The sequence below is a fragment of the Cucurbita maxima genome, unplaced genomic scaffold (assembly GCF_002738345.1).
Source record: "Cucurbita maxima cultivar Rimu unplaced genomic scaffold, Cmax_1.0 Cma_Scf00034, whole genome shotgun sequence".
In the NCBI taxonomy this organism is placed as follows: domain Eukaryota; kingdom Viridiplantae; phylum Streptophyta; class Magnoliopsida; order Cucurbitales; family Cucurbitaceae; genus Cucurbita; species Cucurbita maxima.
Genome location: NW_019272050.1, coordinates 1,687,949 through 1,705,710, shown reverse-complemented (window position 1 = coordinate 1,705,710; position 17,762 = coordinate 1,687,949). Strand labels below are relative to the sequence as shown.

Genomic DNA, 17,762 nt, shown 5'->3' with positions numbered 1-17,762 from the left:
GGGGGGGGGGGGGGGGGGAATAAAGCCTAATTAATCATAGACATCAAGTAAATAATGTTAATCTGTTACTTGTTTCAGCTGTGGCACTGCTTCTGTAAGCTTCTTTCCAAGCTGACTGAGATCAAGGGAGGTTGAATCACTAACCTGCATGTTCGAAATTTGTAAAGCCGAATCCATTTGAACGAACGATACCAGTCGAGTTTGATAATCATTTTGGTTTTGACTTCTGTTCTTACGAATTAAGCTTTCGTACTTGAACGTATTTGTTTCAAAAACAAGTTTAAAACTTTAACTGCCCCATGTCTTCTAGCGGTGAGTTTGGGCAGTTACAAATGATACCAGAGCCAGACATTAGTCAACTGGTCCCCTAAGAGGAGTGAATTGTGAGATCCCACATTACTTGGAGAGGGGAACGAAACACCCGTTATAAAGGTGTGAAAATCTCTTCTAACAGATGCGTTTTAAAACTTCCCCTAAAGCTTGGACGGTTACAAAAACTAAAAGAACTATGCAAAGAAAATGATAGACACATCAAAGAAACAAAATTGTTATCAAACGAGACTCTCGAGAATAAACAAATGAACGAGCAATCATCTTACCTCCATTTGAATGGTGTGCATAGATTTGTCGTTCATCGTGGTCGAGCCACAGCTGATAACTTCCAACCCTTGATCAACAATTACTTTCAAGATTCTTGAAAGGGGAAATCCATGGAAATCATTTGTTGTGATCAAGATTTCAAGCCCTCCATCAAAGGAGCTAACTTTGAAGCTGCAAATTGGAGTCTGTCCTCTTGATATCTCTAAGTCATTTGAACTATTATACAGCTTCTTCAATTCATCTCTTTTAGCTTCAAACTCTTTGATTTTCTTCTTCTGATACTTTATATAATTCACCGCCCCATTCATTTGATCTGATATCGCCCTTTTCCCCTGAAATCAACACCAAAAAACAATCCCTTTTAGAAGCTCCAAGAACAACACCAAAAAGCTACGATTTTTAGTGATGAAAACAAAAATTCATCAAAAGGGTTGCTTAATTTTGGGATAAAACAACCGGATCTAAGTGGGTTCATACAAAATCACAAAAAAAAAAAAAAAAAATGATAGCAATCACCTTGATAAATTCAAGAGGAAGTAGGGTTCTTAGAGACATATAAAGAGCACCCATTTCTTGTCTTCTTTGCCTCTCCCTTTCTCTATGCATCAACTTGATTTGATGATCTTGATCCGAAACGCCATGATCCAAATTCTGAAGCAGCTTCCTTCTTCCACGAGTTCCCAAATTGTTGACACCATTATTATTGTTGTTACTATCATCATGAGCTTCCACTGAAACTTGAGGCCCAAAGATGAGATCTTCAGGGATTATGTGTTGGTGAGGATTAAACGAAATCTGGAAGCACTTGTCTTCGCATTTCTGTAAAGGGAACATTATATAGCTGGTTGACAACTCTGAAATTATGTGAAGAACAAAGAAGATGCGTTTGTTAGGGCAATATCTTGCAAGAATTTTGAAAGGGTTTGGAGTTGAGAAGGCCAAGATTCCATTCAAAATCTTTCACAAACAAGATTAGCTGGGGAATGACTCACCGCCCACACATGTATTACAATAATTTCTCTCTCTCTTTCTTTTTTTTTTATTTTTTTTTATTTTTTATTTTTTAAGGACATTAATTAAATATGTAACTTAGAGAAATAATGATTGAATGTTCAAACCCAACAACTGACATTTTTGTCTTTGGTAGACCATAGCTCTTCGGATAATCTCATGATTTGATCCTAAGGTGATCTTTGTCCCAACAAACCCTAATTTGTAGATATGGTTGTTGAAAGAACAAAAAAACAAATAGTGGCTGAAAATTATAGGATTTGAAGGGTAATGATTGTTATGAACCACAACTCTCCACGTATGATATTGAACACTTTGAGCATAACTTCTCGTGATTTTGTTTTGAGTTTCTCCGAAAGACTTCATACTAATGAAGATAGTATTCTTCACTTGTAAACTCGTGATCTTCCACTAAATTAATCAATGTGGGACTCGCTCCCAATAATCTTCTACAATAAATATATTTCTTTATATGATAAATGGGTTCGTTCTTTTAGAAAATTATTATTACTATGACTATAGTAATTTGAATTAATTTGTGGAAAAATAATCCATAATAAGATATAAGTAAGGCTATCATTTGGGTAGCTTTTCATATCATTGATTTGAAAATGATGTTTAATTTCCCATAATCATATTCAAAACGTTGCTCAATACTCCTAATTTGCCCACCATAATTGAGGTTTGACTTAATATAGCCTTTGGACATTATTTGTTATTATCTTGCCCCATGTGTCGAAAATGAATAATATTTTATTCAAACATTACAAAAAGACGTGTTTTATGTTTATAGGTGGGTTTGCTTATTTATACTCACAAAAGTAGGAGATACAATTATAATATGATATTGTCTACTTAAAATATATGTCTCTGTGGTTTTACTTTTGGGTTTTGAGAATCAGTAGACGGGTAGAAATGTTGTGTCCAACTAAGTTATCGTTGTGCTTTTTTTTAGGTCAATGATGTATAAAATGAACGACATAACTTAAAGGAGTTCTAGTTAAACGCCTCTTGTCTAAGTAATGAAATGCATTGTTTCGATAGGATTGTGAAGGTTAACTATATTTGTAAGACTCATGTCTAGGATTTGAAATCTGAATTCGACATTTGATGGCCCAACAATCCCCTAGCACATGTTCGTAACTTACTTGACTTGTTTAATAATACTTTTAAGATTGAAGACTATTTTCAAAAATAAAAAAATAATAATAAATAAAATAGAATCGCTTTAAATCAAGCTAAGAAATACTAAAGTTCCTATCTATACCAATAAGTGCATCTTCCTTTTAAGTGGCTCAATCATACGAGCTTAATAGTTAAACGTGTTTTACTTGGAACAATATGTTGGGAAACCTCCGATAATTTTTTCAGAATGCATGTGAGTGAAGACAATGCTAAAACGACTCGTGTTCGTTTATAGGGACAATGTTCACTCTTAAGAAGTAGGAAGTAGGTAACGTAACCGTGCATCCTTGCCATATTTAATTGGGAATAGATATTTAATTAGGGATTAATATGGTCTAACATTGATATAGGGTGGCTTAAGATTCCACCAAATATAAAAAAGGAACAAAATCTAAAAAATAAGGAAAAAAGCAAAGAAGCAAATCCCAACCACATGATGTAAATGATTTGGTGTTTATGCTTGAGAATCAGGCCATGATCATCCAATCTCTTATTATATGAATTCAACTATATATTCATTGGGGTTTGGGTACCAACAATATCTTCAACCACTTTTATCAAACCCTATATCTACATTATTATTATTATTATTATTATTATTATTATTGTTATTATTGTTATTATTATTATTATTATTGTTAAACTCGAAGTCATATGGAAGAATGATATTTTTATATACATTAAATACTTACTAACTAAAGTCTTCATAGTCCTTGTGGTCCTATGAATATTATATATATATATATATATATATATGCATGAATTATTCAATTAAAGTTTATAAACTCAATAGCCTTAGCTTTGAAGCAATTCCTCATGATAACCGTTCAAGTCACCACTAGCACATATTGTTCTCTTCGTACTTTCTCTTTCGAGTTTTCCCTTGAAGTTTTTAAAACGCGTATACAGAGAGAAGTTTTTATTCTCATCTCACAAAATCTTCCTTTCTATTATAATTGTATTTATCAAATATTATTAATTAGATTTGTTAAGATATTTTACATTTATTTACTAAAAATTATATTAAATAATGAAAATTGTCCATTTAATAGATTCTTTGAAATGAATGATTAAAAAAAAATCTGGAGAATTTTGGCAATTAAAATAGGTAGCGGGAAAGGAGAGGGGCCAGTTTGCTTGACTTGGGGGCCCAAGGCAGTCCAGCCCAACTTCGAGGTCTTTGGATTTGAGGTTGAAACCACTGAACTAAATTTCATAACAGGAGAATTAAAATGAATGGAACAGTGAACACAATCCAGCCATGATCTTCATACAACAAAAGAGACAATGAAAGAATAGATGAGCAATGAGCAGAGAGTGGAATCTGTATGTCTGTTCCATGCTCTACGGGCACCCGATGGTGAGGCGTAAGATTCGTCGAAAGCTGAATGTCGTGTCTCAGTCACACCCTAACTTTACCTGGAAACTTGGTCAGTACAGATTTTCACAAGTTAACCCAGATCCAATAGCCATATTTGTGCCCACTTAACTGTGGAGCATTTATTCATCCCAATGCTTCTTAGACTTTGGAAACTAGAGAGGGTTCGGTCAGTAATGATAGTGAATGATTGCAGAACTAATCAAGGAAAAAAAAAAAAAAAAAAAAGTAGGAAGCTTGCATTTGAAGTATCACCAAGTGCACAAGGACAATGTAATATATTGAAGGAAGCAAGGAGGCTATAAAGAAGAGTTGCATTGCAACACTCCCAACACTCCCAAGCTCACCACTAGCATATAATGTTTGTTTTGACCTTCAGTCTTACAGTTTTAAAACGCGTCTGTTAGGGAGAGGTTTCTACACCTTTATCAGAAATGTTTTGTTCCTCTCTCCAATCGATTTGGGCTCTCACAATCTATTCCCCTCGAAAGCTCAGCATCCTCGTTGGCACTGGCTCTGGTACCATTTGTAATAGCCCAAGCCCACCACTAACAAATATTATCCTCTTTGGGGTTTGTTTCCCTTTCGAGATTCTCCTCAGGGTTTTAAAACGCGTCTATAAAGAAAAAGTGGTTTCCACACCCTAATCTCACATTGGTTGGAGAGAGAAACAGAGCATTCTTAATAAGGATATGGAAACTTCTTCCTAGTAGACGCGTTTTAAAACAACATGCAGCAACTGCTTTGGAGGGCTCTTAATGAGGCGTTGGAATCACCTCTATTTCAGTTGGTTTGGTTGGAGTTGCTTTAGTGCCTAGGAAAATTCGGAAGAAATTTAGACCAGTGTCCTATATAATAACGATAGAGAAGGTCGTCTTTCCTACCATTCCAATATAAACAAACAAGAAGTTCTTTTCGGGTGTCGAGGGATCTTGAAAAGAGATTGCGAGTAACAAACATTACAACATTTCCATGTGAGCTTTTGCGGACAATTGTTCTTGTAACATCCCTTTATTCTTTGTTGTCAACAATTGAAGCTCCTTCAGTAGGCTTTGAAGCCTCTTCTTGGATGGCCTAAGTCTGTGTGTTTTGTATGGCCCAGTTGGTTTTGTAATTTAACCTTCAATCTCTCTTAACAAAAGCAGTTTTCTCATCAGAAAGGAAAAAGATAATACAGAGAAAAAGGCCTTCAATTCTAGCTCTATTGCCAATACTGTTGCTTTTCTGTACTATCATTTCCTTTTAACCAAAGTGAAAGGCATGCCTACTTGTAAAATTCTTTGGTCAACTTCCAAAAGCAATTGAATTCATGATATTTCAAGCCCACTAAGGTTCTAATTCCTTTTTCTTCTTTTTCTTTTGTTCTTTTGGGCTTACTCAGAGAATAACAATGCTACAAGGAAAGGGAAAATCACTGAGAAACCATAGCATAGCTACTTCCATAAAGCAATTAGAAGCTTTCATGCACTTTATCAAACTCAGTGTTAGAAGATCAAGACAACAGAAAGGGACAATCTCTTCTATTTCTAACCACCTTGACTTGTTTATATACAAATATCTTATGAATTCTGAACCTATAAAGGCCATCACATCACTAACAAGAAGAAAAACCGAAGGAAACAAGCAAATGTGAAAAACTATGAACTTTTTTTTACTGTTTGATTGCATTTTAACACGAATCGCCTACGAAGATGATGAATAAATTAGCTAAAATGGCGTATGAGCATATACAAGAAAAGAGTTTGTTTGATCTGACTAACTCACCGAGCCTTCCTATGCAACTTCACTGGGAAGCGAGATGGAGGTGAAGGAGACAGTTCTGTTGGTAGTTGAGGTGGCTCCAATGCACCTGTTAGCATGCCCACAACCTCTTTCATGGAGGGCCTGCGGGCAGGCAGTTTCTGCAAACAAAGCAGGGCAACCTTGATGCAAAGAAGGGCTTGTTCTTTATCCAAGGACTGAATCGACTGATCGACCAAGTCAATGAGTTTTCCAGCTCGAGCGAGATGACGAGCCCACGATAAGAGATTGGCACGCTGGAATTCTGAGAGTGGTGAATTTGTCACCTGAAGGGGTCTTCTTCCAGCTATAAGAACTAATAATAGAACTCCATAGCTATAAACATCAGATTTCTCGGAGAGATCTCCGCCACCGCCGTATTCAGGGGCAATGTAACACATTGTTCCTCTCATACTTGGAGTACTACTAATGCCACCACTTTTGGGAATATCCCCTCCGGTTGAATCATGGCTGTTCCCACGAGCTCGCCAGAGTTCCCCGCTAAGTCCATCTAACCACCAATCGATGCTGCCTCGGCTTCCATGGCTTCTGCTTCTGGTTCTTCTCTTCTTCTCTCTGTACATTTCATCATCCCCTGGCCACATGTAACCCTCTTTCTCATCACAGCTACCTGCGCCCTTTTGAGGCTTCTTTTTCTTCCTTTTCTTTGCAAGCTCTTCACAATACTCCTCCTTCCACCACTCCCTCACTGGCCTTCTCTTCTCTTTCTTCAGATTCTTGGTATTCTTCTCATCATCCATAGACATCCACCATTCTAATCGCTTCTTGTTCTTCTTTTTCTCTGATTTCTTTACAGTTCTGCCACTCGATGAGGCTGCAATCCATTCGCTTTTCGGTCTCTCAGGCTTGATCTCTGATCCAATCCACTCCATAACATATTCCTTGACATTCCCACTGGTACCAACTCCATTTTCCTGCTTCCACCACCAATCTTTACCTGATATACTATTCTTAAACCCAAAACTACTTTTCTTCTCCACACTGCTCGGCTCTTTCCCATTCTCAACACTAGCTCTGTCAAAAGCCACTTCCGATGGGGATGCCATCGCTGCAGCCGCCAAAGCAGTCTCAGGTGAAGTTGTGGCAACCTCCACCGTCTCTGGTGAAGTCTCTGAAACGGGAATTCTCAAAAAGCTCTCAGGTGACTGATCAACCCCCACGTTGAATTCATCGAATCCAGTAGTAACACTCTCAGCTTCCTCGGCCACAGATCCACAATCTTCAATTATACAACCACGATTGCTCTCATGCTCCCCCTTCTTTTCCTTCTTCTCCTCCTCCACACCACCATTCACCTTCTTCACCTCAACTTCAAATTGACTATTCTCCAATTTCAACCTAGCAAGCCCAAAATCCCCAATTTTAGCCGAGAAACAATGATCCAAAAGCACATTGCTAGGCTTGATATCACCATGGATAACTGGTGGATCTAACCCATGAAGATGATCTAATCCCTTGGCGATATCAACCGCAACTGAAAATCGTTTCTTCCACTCCATAAGCTCCGGGCACTTCCTATGCAACAAAGCATCCTGCAAATTCCCATTATGCAAAAGCTCATAAACTAACAGCATCCTCCGCCGCTTCTGATCAGAGCAAAACCCAAGAACGCTAACGACAAAAGACGAGTCAATCTTGGAGGCAAAGAACAGCTCGTTCTGAAATTCCCTTTCGCCTTGTAGAGACCCAGAATCCATAAGTTTGACCGCAATTTCCTTGTGGGTTTGCGGAAGAATGCCACGATAAACAGACCCAAAGCCGCCTTGGCCGAGACGGCGAGAAGGGGAGAAAGATTCGGTGGCACGACGGAGAAGGGAGTAGGAGAATCGATGGGGCGGTTTGGAATCAGCAGGGGCAGTGCGTTTCCGGGTAATTTTACGGAAGAGAACAATGAAAAAGAGGAATAGAGAGAAAGCGGCAGTGGAAGCGGCAACGATTGGGGGAAGAAGATGACTGGACAGAGGATGGTGATGGGTGTGTACTGAAGAAGGAGAAGGAGACGGGGAAATGGAGCGAGATGGCATCGTGAGAGAACAAATTCTAGCGAATCCTTGGTGGGTTATTTGTGTTCGTGCGAGATTAACAGTACCGAGCTCTTTCCATGGCGAAACTGACACAGAATTTTCGAAGAGAAGGAGAAGGAGAAGGAGAAGGAGAAGAAGAAGAAGAAGGAAGAAGAAAATGGGAGCGTTGTGCTCTTTAATTTTCTCTTTTAATTGATCATTTATTTTGGACATTAATAATTATTATTATTTGCGGGAAATTGTTAGATTTTCCATTTTACATAATTACATAAAAACGTCAATATACCTTTAAAAATATCCACTTCTTCCTTCTTTTCTTTTTCATTTTTCGCTTTTTCCTACAATAATTTTAGAAACTAGAGAGGGATAATCTTTTATTTATTTATTTATATATATATATATATATATATATATATATATATATATTTTTTTTTTTTGAAAGACAATATTAGAAGTTATGGGTATTAGTTAGAGATGTCTACCGGTTAGGGACAAGAAATGTAATCTTCATTCTCGATCCCTAAAAATATTTCCCTACTCTCTCATTCTCAGTTTGAAACAGAGACGAATTTAGGTCGAAACCAAATTTCATGTTCGGGTATAAATTCTGAACATGAAGCGTTATACGAAAATAGATACAAGTGAACAATCTGAATCAAGTCCGACTATGTGTCCTTTGGACTCTTTACCTAAAAGTGGATTTTGATCGCTGACAAAAGGAATTTTGGTCCTTTGCTCTAACTAGCTAAGCTACTTAAACCACTTTCCTAAATTCTATTTTCTTCAAAGGAAATGCCCCCAACTTCCCACTTGACTGGTAAAAGAAAAGTCCTTTACTCGAAGAAATACTTATGCGTGAATTCCGATACGTTCCATTTTGAGGAGACAGGTCTACCTATGATAAATAGTATCCATTTTGATGTACTTCTAGAGGCTTAAATCATCTTTGATATCATTTTAATTCTTTTCCAGAGTTTCGTGAGATTTTCCAATGAAAACACTAAAACTATAATGAGTGAACAAATAATTTAGAAAAACCAACCAATTAGAGGAAAAGTAAGTGAAAGCAAACTTAAGGAAAAGTGATACACACAAGTTGAATATAAAAAGTGAATTAGGTAATTTTCTTTTAATTCAAAGGGTTTGTCTAAAGAATTATTAGTTTCAAATGGTGACCTCACTCCCCCATTGGGAGGCACCATTATTAAATGCTTCATTTTTCCTTCCCTGCCTTTCATTTCTTCACCCTTGCCTCTCTATTATTACTTTTGTTTTCCAATATTTTCAATACAAAATTACATTAAATGCCCCCCACTTCTCAAGTTTATGATATCATTTTGATAATAGGAAAAAAATACTTTAAATACCAATCACATAGTCTTTCCACATACTTCCTCGAGGCAGAGATTTGAATATTCTTATATTATGGCTAGGCTCTAGCCATAAACTATGATAGCTCGAGGTGAAGCAGCTCTCGACAAAGGAGAAGGGCAATTGAAGGGGAAAATATAAGGATGGATATGTTGGTAATTTAGAGAAATACTCGACCTAGTCATTCAGTTGAAAATGAAATGAAACAAAAAATAATAATGATTTTGACCAATTGTAGGTGTCACATGCGACGACCTTTGAATGTCACGTGCACACGTGCCCATCTCTCTCCTCTGGAGAGAGGAAGAAAGTATGTATTTGGTGGTATAAGACAAATTAGAGGCTTTAGATCAAAAGAAGCATTCATTGGATAATAAAAACAAAACCCAAATGAATTGACAACTCTTCCATCTCTCTCTCTATCTTTCAATGTTTCTAAATCTCACCTAATCCAGGCCAAACTCCCAAGACAATCCTTCACTGAGTTTTCTTTTGTGATACCCATTAGTTTATTGTTTAGGGCCAGAAACAAGAATATTCTGTCACATTCCATTGCTCAGGTAGAGTAGAGAGATAAGAGGGGACATTTTATAAAGCATTCATAGATTCAGGTCAATGGTGTGAAAATGCCTGCAGCTTTTCATCAATAAAAATTGGATTTGAAATTGGTTGGGAAGTCTAAAAGTTTACATGTGCTTTTGTGATGAGACTCCAATATTGTACTGCAAAATTCATGCTGCATGTGCTTAACCAAGTCCTTGCCCACATACTTAAGCTATTCCAAATTCTACCAAACAAGAACCAGCTGGACTTTGCCAACTCTCTCTCTCTCTCTACCCCCTACTATCTTAGATCATTGATTAATGAGAGAGTAAGAATCATACCTGAATAGCGCCGACAAGTGTTGCACAGCTTGACAATGGCCATATGTTGAATAGATGCAAGCTTTGTGACCACAATGAGGTTGAAATGGCATTCTGCTTCTGCATTTAATATGAATATGAAAGACAGCCAGGCCATGAAAATATAGCTCGACCCTTCAGACTTACTCAACCATGAAAGCAGAAACTACAATCCAAATTACTGCACACATAAACAAAGAAACAAACATCTTTCATGTTCTTTTACGGCTATGTTCCTCTTTTGGAATCTCAATAATCAATATGAAATAATGGCCGCAGAAGCATGTTCAAATGGAGTAATGTTGTAAAGCTTGATACTGATAAAAGATATGATCAGATATTAACATGTGACTTCAACTAACTGCAGCATATTCCAGTGATTTAAAGCTGGAATCATCTTTTCCAACAGAGAAAGTAAGAGTAGGGAGCCAAACAAGGGGGCAAACTGGCCACAGCAAGCAAATCTTGTAATGATATATCAACCAAATTTTGGGAAGCAAAAGAGAAATGCTTCATTTTTAGGATGTAAGAGCATGCCTGTAATTGTCTAATCCCATCATAAAGCACATCATTAACATCACGTGGTAGGAAAAATGTTGGATTGTATCGATTCTTCCAATCATCAGTTCTTTTTTGCTTCATGTTGGCATAAAAAAGCAAAACATCGATTGACCCATGACCCAGAACACAGCTTTCAACTAATAAATTCAATCGCAAACCTACAAATTAGAGAAATAAGTTCACCTAAGAGGAGCAATCTTCAATGGATCATGCTCCTCACTTCGTTTCCAGTCTAGAGCAAGGCTGTACAACTCCATATACTTGGTTGACCTTGACTACATTATTTTTTCAGCTTAGCTCCTCTTTAGATCGATAACTATGACACTGATATTGTCGGTGCTTTTCCGCCCCAAAGCAAGACGAGTAAGCAGTGCTGCAGCAACTGAACTACGAGAGGTATATGAAGTTCCAGCCCCTTCTTCAATTTGAGGCAAGGCGTTGAGATCTATTGTAGTGCTAGAAGCAGCGACCGTTTCCTGGAGACATTCACGAGCTATCTCACAAGCCAACTCACTTGAAAGAACATCCCACAAACCATCACTTGCAAGTATTAAACATTCATCATCAGGTTCTCTTTTGGTGAAGGTAATTTCTGGCTCTGATATTACAACTGACTTGAGATATTTGTCGCCTGTTCAAAGCATCATACAAGTGGAAAAATCAACAGAAATCAATCTTCCAAAAGAAAAAAAAAAAAATAGACAAATGGAATTCCGCAAGAACTTGTTTTATTATAATCGAAAGATCATACATAATGTTCGCTGCTTGCCTGACAGTATAACATTAGGGGCAAATGTAGAAGTGAATCTCAATCTAAGCGACTAGAATTATCACTTGTCGCAAAAAAGGTTATTTATTTTGCCGAAATCTAGATAACAAAGAATGAACTTAACACATAAAAACGTAAGTCTGATAACACCGGAAGAAAGGGAAATGGAAAGAACTATGTCCATCCTGACAGTACATGAAGAGGAAAGAAGAAAGAGAATTATGCTCATCCAATCTCCAACAGAATCAATTGATCAGAGTCGCTGAACCCATACCTTAATACAGAACTTAATTACTTCTCCCCGATTCAACCCATGAACCATAAATACAATGTCACCCTTAATAGCCACATTTCCCCACCTGCCTTAAGCCATAGAATGATCACCAGTCTATTTTGTTAATCCTATTCCTAGAATCAAACAGTAACTCGAGTAATTTGATACAGAAGGTATATAAAACTACACAAATTAGGCATCTTTCCAAAGAAGTTGTTATAGGCGACTAGACTAGGGAAATTGCAGAACAGAACCTAGACCAGGGAAATTGCAGAACAGAAATCAAGCACTAAAGGAACGAGGATTTCATTAGAGTTCCCGGAGCACAGTCAACACAAATGTGAAGTACAACTTCCTTAATAAGTTTCCAAAGATTCCATGGGTTTCTTAACCCATAAATACAACCTCGAGATATGAAGCTCTGAATTCACTTTCAGAATAGCATTACCCCGCCAGTCACTCTTTATCAGATTATCTGTCGATGCTCACCTTCAACCATTCAAATGAACAGACCAACAGTCGATTGGTTAAAAATAAATACCAAAAAAATGGTGAACAATATCATATTTTGTAATTAAAAATAAGAACTAGTTCCTCAGTAAAATAGCTCAAGCTTACAAATTTGCAAATGGCTCAAGCCAGTTACGGTATTTCTAAACATGGCATTAAATCTAGAAAAAACCCCCCCATTGGTATTCACAGGACCGGATCTAGGCAAGTCTCAGCAAAAGATATGAGGTCAATTTCTCGACCTGGACTTCCAGGTATCATGAGTGAGAGTCCAAGATTTTGAAAAAAGACTCATTAATGGAAAAATAAATCCACCCCTTAAACGCTAGCTGAACAGCTGATAACTCAAGGTATTAGAAACTTGGTACAGTTTATATCCATGATAGTATCGTTCCATATGGTAAGAAAGATATTTAGAACACTCATCATTAGGTCCTTCATCCGTCTTTCAAATGCAAAAGCTTCAACAATCGACCAATTTTCACACTGGAATAAACTATTCCGATTCTAACAGAGACAACTCATAACTCTTGTTTTCTTTCCAATTTCTTTATATACTTGCATCATAGTTGGCCTACATGGTGACATCTCTCTCATCCCTGATGAACATCAACAAGTTGATATTGCAGTCATCATAAATCTCAATTGAGCAACCACATTCAGCAAGCTTCCCAAGATACCTTGAACTTTTAGAATAAAATCTCATTTTGGATAAAATTACAAGATGGCCATTCTTAGCATGGTGAAAAGGCAAGAACGAGTCATGATTAGTCAATCTCATGGTACGACCCACTTTTCACTAAGCTTATATTTTTCGTTTCAACACTGTCGTGATCTTCCAACAACAAAAAGTGAATCTAATCATAAGCTGGCAAGGCATCAGTCTAACATTTCCTTCTAAGTTATAAGACAAAACTTATGTTTCAACAAATGTATACATATAGACATATGGAGATAAGATTCAAGACACCAATGTCCCACTGCTAGAATAAGTTTTGCATTTGGAAACTTGGCACCTCTCAAGTCCATGTTGCTACTTGTTAATGTTGTTCATCAGTCAAAATTACTCTGACCTGATTTCCCAAAATATCTTAGAAAAAGCAACAAACGAAATCACAGTAAAGAAGCACAGTTAGTTCCAAGTTTTTAAAAATGCAAATATACGAAGTCACAAATTTTATGTCAACCAATCCCCAAGTAAACCAAACAAAAATGATGGTATAGACCAGTATTCAACAGCCAACTGAAAGGGAAAAAACAGTTTTGCATGCCCAACATGGTAAGCACCAGTTGACCAGTTCCAAACCTTTTTTCTTTTTCTTTTCCTTTTTTTTTTTTTTTTTTTTTTTTTTTTTTTTTACAATGCCCAATCATGTTCAAAACAGATTAGATATTGTCAAGTAAAGTGAGTGACGATCCAACAGAGGTACTTGCCAACAAGACACGATTCTGCAGATTTCTGCCACTATCAAATTGATTTCCATGAACTCCATCACAAGAGGAAGATATACCTCTGACTCGTACATTTAATAAGGTCATTCTAGTTGCAACTTGCAAGAAGTTAGAATCCATATTGAAGACCCAAATGCTTCAAACTCTTGAAATGGTCCGTCAGACAAAAAAGAAAATTTGTCTAAATCACGGGACATACATTGAGATTATCACAAAGAAAAATCATAAACATTACTGACCCTTACACTTATTTGCTGAATCTTCCCTACTCTCAGCATGTCAAAGCCGCATTACATTGCAATGTTAGCATACAATCCCAAAGTAATGTTGTTATAAGAAAGGAAATTTGCGAGGGTTTAAAGTCTCAATTATGCACATAACTAATATCACCCTGTTCAATTTTTTTTCCCAACAAACTGCCATGATCTGTACAGTACTTAAAAACTTTCCTTGAAGAAAATAACTTGTCCCATTGAATCAAATTACTTCAGGAAAATTATGACTTTAAGGGCAACAAAGATTTCCAATCTGATTAGTTTTTTTTCAAAATCTGTTTTGCTCTTAGACCCTCTGAGTCATCAAAGAGGGTGTTCTATGAAGTTACTAGGAAATTTTTTGCCAATCTTTATCCACACTACCATTCAATCATGCTAGCAATCTGTTGATGAAGAAATGCAACATAAAGCATTTTCATTCAGAAATCACATGCTTCACATTTCTGCCAAGCAATGTTGTAAGGGAACCCATTTCAGAAGAATCACGAGGCTACAGCAAGCCCAATGCTCCAAGATGAAATGGGGAGTGAGAAGTGGACTTCAGATTCAAGGAAGTAACAATCTTACTCAAAATGTTACAAATTTTTTCGTCCCCTAAACTCGAGGACTCATTTACACAACTTTATAGCATGAATCTTGTTCAAGTAAGGTTGTCCAGAATATTATAAGTGAATGCAAACACAGTGAACCGTACAGCATAAACCTCTTTTGTCAAATCATATGTATATTCCAAATGAGCATCCATTTCGCAATTTGTAATTGTCCATGGACTCAACCTAATAAAATGAAATAGTGTTTGATCCAAGCACTACATAACCTCAGTGAATCAACAGTCCCTTTATCTATTAATTCTTATCACTAAAAAATATATCAGAATCTAAATCCTTCCATTCATTTAAGGCTTTATACATTCTCTTCTAGAGAGTATTCATATATATATATATATATATGTATATATATTGCACTAGCGACAGAGTATGACAATCAAATTTTTAGGAAATCCTTGAAACTTATAATCTAATCAAAGTTCGAACTTAGAAAAGAATGCAGGATTTGACAAAGAAGATTGCATAGAACTGTACCAAAACTAAACACGACCACAATCAGTTTGTGAATAGCAAGAGGTGTACCTCATAATTACCTAGACGGTGTCACTGTGAGAAGTTTATTTAATTCCTTGAAAACAAAATCAGACTTCTGTAGATGACCATATGCAATAATCATACACTGGAAGCATTATAATTTACGTCGGAATGTTTAAGCAAACTCCACAAAAGCAGATAATAACATATTCAACATCCATAATAGCAGAAACTATTACCAATTGCACGGGACATTGCAAGGATGCCTTTAACACGAGCTCCATCTATGAAAATCACCTGTCCTCCTGCAGCTTCGATCCTTGCTAGTTCATCAATTCTATCAGGCTGAGAATTAGGATAAGCAAAATAGTGAGACAAAAAATATATTATATGTTCATCATGAGACACCTACTGGCTGGAAAATGTATCATGCAATAATACACATTGAAATTAAGTAGACAAACAAAATTAGAACACTGAATCAATAATTCGAGAAAGCAGAAAATATCATATATTTTCTGCTCACACAACATTCTATCCATCTAAATGTACTTCAGACAAAAAAAATAAAAAGACCAAGCTTCATGGAAGTACTCAACCTTACGCAGAAAGGTTATATTAAATGATACCATTACACACTTTTCTTCGCAGTGATACAAATGGGTTAACGAATCTAAACCGAGATCGAAGAACTGATCCCCATAGCCAGAGTCGGGCAACAAGTGTTGTATGAATGACTATAGCACGTCAGGGTCGCCATCCATAACATAACTACGACGAATTCATAGCCCTAGAAGGATGGGACAGAATTTGCGAAGCATTATGCTTGTGTCCCAAAATTAGTAAAAAATTGGAGAAAAGAAGAACAAATGGCTGAATGAATGAGAATGTAAGGGAGACCTAATCAATCTAAAATTTCTTTTACGCTAAAATGGTCTAATCGCATCATAGAAGCAACAAGATTAGACAAGCAATCCTTTAATCGTTATCATTTCGTCAAAAATTGACAGCATATAAGTGTTGAGCAAACAGCTGGCGACGATTACGTCAACAATTTTCGGGAGAGAAGGACTTGAGAGAGAGTAAACCTTGTGATCATTGGAAAGCGGAATGGCCCTTCCTCCTCGACAGAGGACGGCGCGTGAGTCACCGCAGTTGGCAACGACTATATGATCCGGCGTGAGCACAGCGACAACGGCGGTGGAACCGCCGAGAGCCACCTCCATTGGATGGCAAGCACACTGGCCTCCGACGCTCCCACAGGCACAAGTATTGAGTGCCACTTCATCCATTCTCTCAAAGCTCCGTCGCATCACTCTTCTCCAAGTCGCCTCCTCCTCCGTGCTACTTCCTCCACCGATACTCTCAGTTTCCTCGCGCGTATTCACCACGCGCGCCAATTCCTCCTGTACTAACACGTGCATCTTCTCCATACATAGTGTTGCCACCTGTGAAATAAAGCACATTAGACCATCATAATGACGATAATAACCCTCAATGCCGCCATTATAGAGGATAATTCAGTTTGATCTCAATGGTAATTTCCACCTCCAATTTTTTTTTTTTCTCTATTTACTAATTTTCTGGAAAAATAAAATTTAAACTTTACGTGAGGGCCTCCATGTCCATCATAGACGGCGAAGAAATGCACCGGTAGTCGCCTTTCTGGACCAATAAGGCACGTGCTCACCGATACTGCGTCCTCCATCTCACGTGATCTACCAGATACCGACATCATCCCGAACACCGGCTGAGGTACCGACGATGAAGCAACTACAGCGTTCACGTCCTCCCCCGAAGACGAAGACGTTAAAACCTCCGGAGTGTCGCCGCCGTCCGTCTTCCGAACACGCTTCTTCTCAAAACCGGAACTCTCAGTTTGGTTCTCCTTCCGGTGGTGGTGACTGGTCGACGGCGATGGCGAGGGTTTCGCCGACAGTACTGCTGCTAATCGCCTCATTTCTATTCTACGGCGCCGGCGCTCTCGGCATTTGGCCGGCGAACCTATATAATCATCACTTGGCATTCTACAGTAAACCTCCGTCATCGGAATCGTCCGAAACAGGAACTCGCCGTCGAGAATCTCACGATAAGAATAATCATCGTTAGCGAAGTTTAATAGTATAAGCAAGTAATGGAATGCGTTACGGAATTTCGCTGAGAAGAAAACGTGTCGCTTCGTTTCTTCCTCCCACCCAGGAACAAAAGAGAGACTCTCGTGCAACTCTAATTCTACGGGCAGCTACAGAACCTGCCCTACCCGACCTCCATTTCATGCTGTTAGGACACGTGTTACCCATGACGATCCTCTCCCCTAATTCCTTTTCTCTTTCCAGTCAATTAATCGTATCGCGAGAATTATCCCTTGTGACACGTGTCAAAAGTGCTTGAAAACTGGAGGCCCAGCTTGCGAGGATGACACAGGTGGATCAATCAGAAACTCCCACGCCAGGCTTGCCACAAACGATAGATATGGGTCCCACATCGACTAGGCTTTACTTTCGGAATCTGTTTTTTCTTTTTAATTTTTATTTATTTTTGCAAATACTGTATACGTGGCGTGATTTT

At 37.7% G+C, this 17,762-nt stretch overlaps 3 protein-coding genes across 14 annotated transcripts; all 3 read right to left on the bottom strand.

Moving 5' to 3' along the window:
- Positions 1-19: 19 nt before the first annotated feature.
- LOC111467355 (transcription factor bHLH118-like) lies at positions 20-1,556 on the bottom strand. The gene is made up of 3 exons (XM_023112213.1): positions 1,117-1,556; positions 600-932; positions 20-144 (listed from the first exon to the last, which is right to left on the bottom strand). The coding sequence occupies exons 1-3, from the start codon at positions 1,432-1,434 to the stop codon at positions 58-60; spliced, it is 738 nt and encodes a 245-aa protein (XP_022967981.1). The 5' UTR covers positions 1,435-1,556; the 3' UTR covers positions 20-57.
- Positions 1,557-3,885: 2,329 nt separating this feature from the next.
- On the bottom strand, positions 3,886-8,151 carry LOC111467352 (receptor-like serine/threonine-protein kinase At4g25390). The gene is made up of 2 exons (XM_023112205.1): positions 5,939-8,151; positions 3,886-4,215 (listed from the first exon to the last, which is right to left on the bottom strand). Exons 1-2 carry the CDS (start codon positions 7,996-7,998, stop codon positions 4,212-4,214), a joined length of 2,064 nt encoding a protein of 687 aa, XP_022967973.1. The 5' UTR covers positions 7,999-8,151; the 3' UTR covers positions 3,886-4,211.
- Positions 8,152-9,811: 1,660 nt separating this feature from the next.
- Positions 9,812-17,703, bottom strand: LOC111467353 (probable protein phosphatase 2C 75). 12 transcript variants are annotated; one of them, XR_002714535.1, is made up of 5 exons: positions 16,804-17,688; positions 16,283-16,642; positions 15,434-15,539; positions 11,016-11,463; positions 9,812-10,352 (listed from the first exon to the last, which is right to left on the bottom strand). XR_002714535.1 is itself a non-coding variant. In XM_023112208.1 (5 exons), exons 1-4 carry the CDS (start codon positions 17,239-17,241, stop codon positions 15,302-15,304), a joined length of 942 nt encoding a protein of 313 aa, XP_022967976.1. In that variant the 5' UTR covers positions 17,242-17,703; the 3' UTR covers positions 11,378-11,463; positions 15,254-15,301. The 12 variants fall into 12 exon arrangements, 6 of the variants coding, with proteins under 6 accessions (XP_022967974.1, XP_022967976.1, XP_022967980.1 ...); XR_002714536.1 differs by lacking the exon at positions 9,812-10,352 and adding an exon at positions 10,377-10,452; XR_002714537.1 differs by lacking the exon at positions 9,812-10,352 and adding an exon at positions 15,243-15,339 and having other exon boundaries at positions 11,377-11,463; positions 16,804-17,703.
- Positions 17,704-17,762: the final 59 nt, after the last annotated feature.

Coding starts and splice junctions, on each gene's coding strand:
- LOC111467355 (XM_023112213.1), bottom strand. CDS start 1,434: ATGTTCCCTTTACAGAAATGCGAAGACAAGTGCTTCCAGATTTCGTTT. Junction 933..1,116: donor TTCCTCTTGAATTTATCAAG/GTGATTGCTATC, acceptor TGTTGATTTCAG/GGGAAAAGGGCGATATCAGA. Junction 145..599: donor TGCACACCATTCAAATGGAG/GTAAGATGATTG, acceptor TCGAACATGCAG/GTTAGTGATTCAACCTCCCT.
- LOC111467352 (XM_023112205.1), bottom strand. CDS start 7,998: ATGCCATCTCGCTCCATTTCCCCGTCTCCTTCTCCTTCTTCAGTACAC.
- LOC111467353 (XM_023112206.1), bottom strand. CDS start 17,241: ATGACGGAGGTTTACTGTAGAATGCCAAGTGATGATTATATAGGTTCG. Junction 16,643..16,803: donor ATGGACATGGAGGCCCTCAC/GTAAAGTTTAAA, acceptor TTTATTTCACAG/GTGGCAACACTATGTATGGA. Junction 11,464..15,433: donor TGCAATGTCCCGTGCAATTG/GTAATAGTTTCT, acceptor TGCTTTGAACAG/GCGACAAATATCTCAAGTCA.